This window comes from Sebastes fasciatus, chromosome 11 (assembly GCF_043250625.1).
Source record: "Sebastes fasciatus isolate fSebFas1 chromosome 11, fSebFas1.pri, whole genome shotgun sequence".
NCBI classification, from domain to species: Eukaryota; Metazoa; Chordata; class Actinopteri; order Perciformes; family Sebastidae; genus Sebastes; species Sebastes fasciatus.
The window spans coordinates 1,633,336-1,640,835 of NC_133805.1; the positions used below are offsets into that span (position 1 = coordinate 1,633,336).

Below are 7,500 nucleotides of genomic sequence, written 5' to 3' on the forward strand. Positions count from 1 at the left end.
TCTCTCTCTTTCTCCCTCTCTCTCTCTCTCTCCCTCTCACTCCCTCTCTCTCTCTCTCTCTCTCTCTCCCTCTCTCTGTCTCTCTCTCTCTCTCTCTCTGTCTTTCTCTCCCTCTCCTTACCTCCCTCTCTCTCTCTCTCTCCCTCTCTCTCTCTCTCTCTCCCTCTCTCTCTCTCTCTCTCTCTCTCTCTCTCCCTCTCTCTCTCTCTCTTTCTCCCTCTCTCTCTCTCTGTCCCTCTCTCTCTCTCCCTCTCCTTACCTCCCTCTCTCTCTCTCTCTCCCCTCTCTCTCTCTCTCTCTCTCTCTCCCTCTCTCTCTCTCTCTGACATGAACAGTGTGTTGCTCGCTCGCCTTCTTTTCTCCTCTGTGGACTCTTTCTTCCTCGTCCATCCATCCGTCCGTCCGGCGTCACTCTGCCCGGCGGAAACACATTCCAGGCGGTTCATTCCTGCCGTCACCGTGTCCCCCCCGTCCCCCGTCCACCGTCCCCCCTCAAACAGCCTTAGAAAGGAAAGCTCCTGGAGGCTCTTTTCATGTCCAGACCTGAATCCTGCCCCCCCGAGGAGAGTCTCCCGGGGTCAGCGCTCCACAATAGACCGCTTAGCTCTGCTTAAAGCCAAACCAGCTAATTGACGACGTCGGCGTTGAGGTTCCATTCTTTACGGCGGCTTAAATGTGAGCAGAAAGAAGAGAGGCCGTTTAGTGTTTAGTGAGTTCACAGCCTTTATTATACTGCTGCTTCCTGTTTCCAGTCACAGACGGAAACCTCTTCTCTTTACGCTGTACTGATGTTTACTGATGTTTACTGATGTTTACGTTCTAACATCTTACTGTAGAGCAGCCAGGGCCTTCTCACAGAATACATCTACACATATATGGATTTATAGGTTATTATATTCTCCAAAAAAACATGGTGACGTGTTTAGTGGAGGCAGAATAATCCTCTGATCACGTTAGCTAACGCTGGCTAGCGAGTACTGTTGGCTTGTTTTCTTAACAACGGCTGAAGAACATCCAGCAGTGTGTTCCAATCCGCGTACTTCTGTTCTTACACTTACTACTTTGAGTGCATAAGTGCGTTCACACTGGGAAGTACGGCAAAATGCAGTGCACTCAAAGTACCCGGATGTTGTACTCTAACGGTCAGATGGTTGAGTGTGGAACGCTGGACACTTTCCACACTCAACTGTCGCCATCTTGGCTACGTAGCGGAAGGGGCGGAGCCACGACCACTATTCAAACATACGTAGATAACAGAATAAAACAATACGTAAACATACCGGTGCATTTTCAGCCAACAGGAGGACACATCGTAGGCGACGACGTAGGAAACGTAATTTCCACTCTGCTTTAATTTTTTTCTTCAACAAAGCAGCAGATATTATGAAGGAGGCCAGCTGCAGTAAAACCCCGAAGAAGAAGAAGATATTGTGGCGGGTAGCGAGCCGCGGTCAAATGTTGCGATCGTCATTTCCGGTCAGTGCGCCGCAGAGTATTCGATTTGAGACGACCCTACCCCGCTGAAATTTACGCACTACTCAAGTGAGTACAGAGTGCACAAAGTGCACCACATTGAAGTGTACTTCAGGAAGTACGTGGATTGGAACACACTCTTAGTCTTTAGCCCACTGCTAGCGTTAGCCTCCAGTCTTTCCTTTGTTTAGCCTCCAGCTAACAGCGTGACCTCATCATGACCTCATCATGACCTCATCATGACGTCATCACTAAAAGGCTTCTGGTTCTTTAGTTAGAAAGACTTAAAAGTAATTGTGTTATTTAGAAAGATAAAACATTTTAGTTTCTGTTTCTGTTTGTTGAACTTCTGAAACCTTAAAGAGAGATTTAAATACATCGGCTCTCTGTTGAGACTTAGTTTAGCTTCAGGAGAAGTTGATAGAACCCTGATAGAAAGACTGAGCTTTTATTTTGGTAGAACACTTGTCAGCTTTGTGTTTTGGGGGACGTGATTCATGCTGGCGTCTCGGAGCCTGAAGCTGCAGCAGAGCTCTGCACCGTTAGAAAGGACAGACACTGTAAAGACTCTGAATGGAGTCTGGTTGGAAGCAGCGACTCTGCTGCAGTCTGTGAGTGTTTCTGTGTTTCCTGAGGAGCCGCGGTAGAGTCAGCAGGTCGTCTGTCGGCCTGCGGAGAGTCTTTTTGTTCTGTCGTCATACGGGGACGAGGACATAGATGCGTACAGCGCGCTCTTTGTTTGAGCTCTCGACTGTAAAATTCTTCCTCTCATCAATACGCCGATTGTTCTGGATGAAGAGAGACGGGATTCTTCCTGCAGAGTCCAACAGACGGACGGTCACATCATCAACACTTAAGACTCATCAGATCACTTCTTACTGATCTGCACTGGAAAAACAACAAGTTTAACTGACCTGACATCCAACCAACCAATCAGACCAACGTCAAGTCAAACTGAACGGCTCATTGACTGCTCTTAAAGGGTCTGTTAGTAAGAATGATAAATGTCTTGTTAACAGCTTCACCTGTGTCCGTTAAGTCAACGAAAGTCAGCGTCCTGTTTCTGGCGCTTGTGTTCGCTCTACATAGACATGAATGAGCATCGCTCAACACAGTGAGGAGACACACGTCAGCTAAAAGCACAATATCACTCTATATTTCAGCTGCTTGGCAGTAATGTTAGCTGACCAGACCAAGGTCTCTCCATGAATCAATGCTGATCCTAGTGTTGGCTTTTCCCGCCTCAGCCTCCCGACCGCGGCCGGAGGGAACGGGGGAGACGATAAGGTTTCTCTCTGCGGAGCCCCGTCACTTCACAAGACACGGGAAACCTCTGTTGGTCTGGAGGAGCTGCAGCAGTTATTTCTGCACAAACGTCCACTGAACATTCACTAGATATTCTCAGAGCTAAACTAACTCTTCTGCAGTGTGGAGTGAGCAGCATGCACGTGAGAGGTGGAGAGAGAGAGAGAGAAGGAGGCGTGGCGCTGTGTGACTGAAGGCAAGCAGAGGAGGAGAGGCTCAGGACACACACGTGAGCGCGCATGTGTCCCGACCCGGTACATTTATACGCTTCAAAAGTTACAAACGGTCCCTTTAACATATTTAAAGTAACAGGAAGCAGTTCCAGTTCTCTCCATCAGGATACCTGACGACTTCTCATCACTCAATGAGTCCTAAAACACAGAAATGAGTCAGCATGATGTCACTTCCTGTTCCCTCGTTTGTCTGGAAGTCAACGGTTGTTTAGTTCGATGTCTGAAATAAGGTCTGTGGTTCACACGTTTTGTTCTACGATATAAAACACATCAGTAAATATCCCACTGGTGGGACACGTGAAGGCTTCAACATTCACCAGTGGGATATTTACTGATGTGTTTTATATTTTCAGAAACACGTCGTCCCTGCAGCGCTCTATAGCACGATTTAAAAGTAATAAATCTTCTAGTGTTTGTTGTCTGACAGCAGCGTCATTTCCTCCTCGTCCAATCAGAGTGTCCTCTGGCCTCCCGTCCCAGCAGCCACCTGGGCTCAGGGCTGAATCCTTTGTCCTGTTTGTGAGGATGTGGAGGACGGAGTGACTTCCTGTCCTCCTCTCAGAGACTCTGATCTGAAGCCAGAGAGACTCTGGAGGGAAAAGATGCTTCAGATCTTCTAAAAAAACATTTAAATAAAACTCCCTTTTATTGTGAAACTCCTCGGAGCTGCCAACGAACACTTCACAGCTGAGTTTGGTTCCAACTCCAACTCTTCACATGGAACTCAAATTACTGTGAATGTTTTCTGGTCTCGTTGGCTGTATCTGAAACCGCCTGCTGCATCCTACTGATGAACACAGTATGTACTGTTCATACTATATACTGTACAAACTGTACATACTGCGTTCCTCAGTAGGATTCAGTATGAAACAGTTAAAGTGATGTATTTAGCAGTATACTGGACCAGGCTTAGCTTGTACCATTATCGACAAATACAACTTATTGAGCTTTAAAAAATAAAAAATGGATGAATGATCAAATTAATAAATAAATAGATGACTTGATAAATAAATATGCCATTAAATGTACCAAAAATAATGTTAAAAATCATAAATAAATACATGCATAAATATACAATGTAATGATTAATAAATATATTTAAAAATTAAATTGAAAATAAATAAAAAATGAATAAATAAATAAATGACTTGATAAATAAATATGCCATTAAATGTACCAAAAATAATGTTGGAAAAAAAACAAAAACATAAATACATACATAAATATACAATTTAATAATGAATAAATACATTTAAAAACTAAACTTAAAATACATTTAAAAAATGAATAAATAATTAAATATACCATTAAATGTACCAAATATAATATTACATTTAAATCTAGGGAAAATCATGCAGAAATAAATAAAAAAATAAATATACAATGTAATGATTAATAAATATATTTAAAAAATAAATTGAAAATAAATAAAAAACATAAATGCAAAAATGAATAAATAAATAAATATGCCATTAAATGTACCAAAAATAATATCAAATTTAAATCTAGGGAAAATCATGCATAAATAAATGAATACATAAGTAAACACATACAATTTAATAATGAATAAATAGATTTAAAAATAAATACAAAAATAAATAAATAAGTTTAAAAGTTAATTAAAATAAATAAAAGGGAATGAAATAGAAGATTTATGTCACATTTTATCAATTAATGAATGGCTACATTAATTTTTTAATATTAGTTTTGATACATTTAATGGCATATTTATTTATTTATTCTTGATTCATTTATATTTTTGTATGTTTTTCACCGGTGATGGTGCTGATCATCTCAACAGTAAGCTCCCAGTCGTAATAGCAGTCAGTCGTTGTTTGAACTGTAAATCAGCTCCAATGTTACAGCTTCTTATTAACCTTGACCCATAAAGGTCACACGCACGCGCGCGCACGCACGCACGCACGCACGCAGTGGGAGGAGGAAGCGGTGTGTTTGCGGTTGCTTCATTGATTCCTGTAATAAACTGCAGTCTTTTGTTGAGCGTCCGTTCGGTCCTTCGGTCCTATCAGCTGCTGAACCTTTATTTGCCGTCGACTCAGAGGGGCCCCTGAGGGGGGGCCCCCGACTGACTGTCAGCACGCTGTTTACAGAGCAGATTCTTTGGCTGAGCAAACAGCCGTACCCCCCCCTCGCCGTCCCGGCTCAAACATGGCGGCGTTCCTTCACGCGCTGACTGACGGGTCCTGGAACACGGAGCTCGCCGGCCTGCTCAGACTCGCCAAGTATGCGGAGAGGCAAGGACCGGCGGACGCACGAGTGTCAGGAGTTAAAGGACCCCGACCGCCGCTTCAGCATGTTCCAACTCCACTTCACATTCCTGCTGCCGCGCTCTTCTTAGAGATCCTCCTCCGTCCAGACGGCTCGCGCTTTGTTTCCAGGAACATCAGCTTTCAGAGATTTAATACTTCCTGCAGAGACACATTAATGATGATGATGATGATGATGATGATGATGATGATGATGATGATGATGATCCATCACAGTGAATGCTCGTATGTTGTCGTCTGACTTCTCGTCGGGTGTAAATGAAGCTGCTCCGTCTGCAAATCCTGGAACATCTCTCCATTCAAGGCCTTCAGTGGTTGTGTGGTTTTAAACGTTATTGTTCATTCAAGGTCAAATAAAGACTTTCAGCAGCTGTTCAAAACCCATATGATGCATTTACACTCACCGGCCACTTTATTAGGTACACCTTGCTAGTACCGGGTGGTCTTCATCTGCTTCAAGGTTGGACGTGTTGTGCGTTCAGAGATGGTATTCTGCATACCTTGGTTGTAACGAGTGGTTATTTGAGTTACTGTTGCCTTTCTATCATCTCCAACCACTCTGCCCATTCTCCTCTGACCTCTGACATCAACAAGGCATTTCCGTCCACACAACCCCCGCTCACTGGATCTGTTCTCTTGTTGGGACCATTCTCTGTAAACCCTAGAGATGGTTGTGCGTGAAAATCCCAGTAGATCAGCAGTTTAATACTCAGACCAGCCCGTCTGGCACCAACAACCATGCCACGTTCAAAGTCACTTAAATCCCCTTTCTTCCCCGTTCTGATGCTCGGTTTGAACTTCAGCAAGTCGTCTTCACCACGTCTAGATGACGTAATGCATTGAGTTGCTGCCATGTGATTGGTTGATTAGCTATTTGTGTTAACAGGCAATTGAACAGGTGTGCCTAATAAAGTGGCCAGTGAGTGTATTTTAAATTAGGGCTGTCAATCAATTAAAATATTTGATCGCAAATCAATCACACATTTTGTGTCTGTTCAAAATGTACCATAAAGGTTCTATATGTAACTGAGTATTAATTCTTCCTGTCCTCTGCAGGTAAGTCCTTCGACATCACCTACGTGCGGCTCAAGTTCCACACCAGCCGCCCGGAGAGCTTCGCCATCTACAAGCGGAGCGGCGAGGGCGGCCCCTGGGTGCCGTACCAGTACTACAGCGGCTCCTGCGAGAAGACGTACCAGAAGGCGAGCCGCGGCTTCATCCGCACCGGAGAGGATGAGCAGCAGGCGCTCTGCACCGACGACTTCAGCGACATCTCGCCGCTCACCGGGGGGAACGTGGCGTTCTCCACGCTGGAGGGACGACCCAGCGCACACAACTTCGACAACAGCCCCGTCCTCCAGGTGAGACGCCCGACTCTGTCCTCTCTAGACGGGACGCCTTTATATACATCAAATAAAATAACATAAAATAACATAAATAAAGGCAACGAGAAACTGACAAATTAATAATAAAATAAAATAAGTAGTAAGAAATGAAAAGGTAGATGAGTAATAGAGAGGAGGGACTACAGAGGACGTCTTCATGAGAGTTCCCATTATTCTGCTTCATAATACACATCTTCCTCCTCCTCCTCCTCCTCTTTTCTCTCCTCCTCCTCCTCCTCCTCCTCCTCCTCATCCTCTCTCCTCCTCTTTTCTCTCCTCCTCCTCTCTCTCCTCCTCCTCTCTCTCCTCCTCCTCTCCTCCTCCTCTCTCTCCTCCTCCTCTTCCTCCTCCTCCTCCTCCTCCTTCTCCTTCTCCATCTCCTTCTTCTTCTTCTTCCTCCTCCTCTCCTCCTCCTCCTCCTCTTCTTCTTCTTCCTCCTCCTCTCATCATCTCCTCCTCCTCCTCCTCCTGTCCTCCTCCTCCTCCTCTCTGTCCTCCTCCTCCTCCTCTCTCTCCTCCTCCTCCTCTTCTTCTTCTTCTTCTTCCCCCTCCTCTCTCTCCTCTCTCTCCTCCTCCCCCTCCTCTCTCTCCTCTCTCTCCTCCTCCTCCTCCTCCTCCTAGAGGACAGAACAGTGGGATGGTAGATGGTATTTTTCCCAGCAGGCCGTTCTGCAGGTCAGGTTGCAGGTTTGATGCTGCCAAGTGTTGCGACCTGTTGCTAGGCGACGCCCCCGGATTTCCCACCGCAGCAGCAGCAGCTCAGTTTGGCTCGACTGACCTGCAGCTGCACCTCCTCCTCCTCTCTCCTCCTCTCAT

At 45.2% G+C, this 7,500-nt stretch overlaps 1 protein-coding gene across 4 annotated transcripts in view; it reads left to right on the top strand.

Annotated features, from left to right (window-relative positions):
- The window catches only part of lamc1 (laminin, gamma 1), a 74,776-nt gene that overhangs the window by 32,995 nt on the left and 34,281 nt on the right, over positions 1-7,500 (top strand). For all 4 annotated transcript variants that reach the window (XR_012595754.1, XR_012595752.1, XR_012595753.1 and 1 more), the window contains exon 2: positions 6,356-6,660. Coding sequence is in view for 1 of the 4 variants with exons in the window: in XM_074649859.1 (XP_074505960.1) it covers positions 6,356-6,660 (305 nt within the window). In the remaining 3 variants the exon portion in view is untranslated. The remainder of the gene's footprint in view (positions 1-6,355; positions 6,661-7,500) is intronic.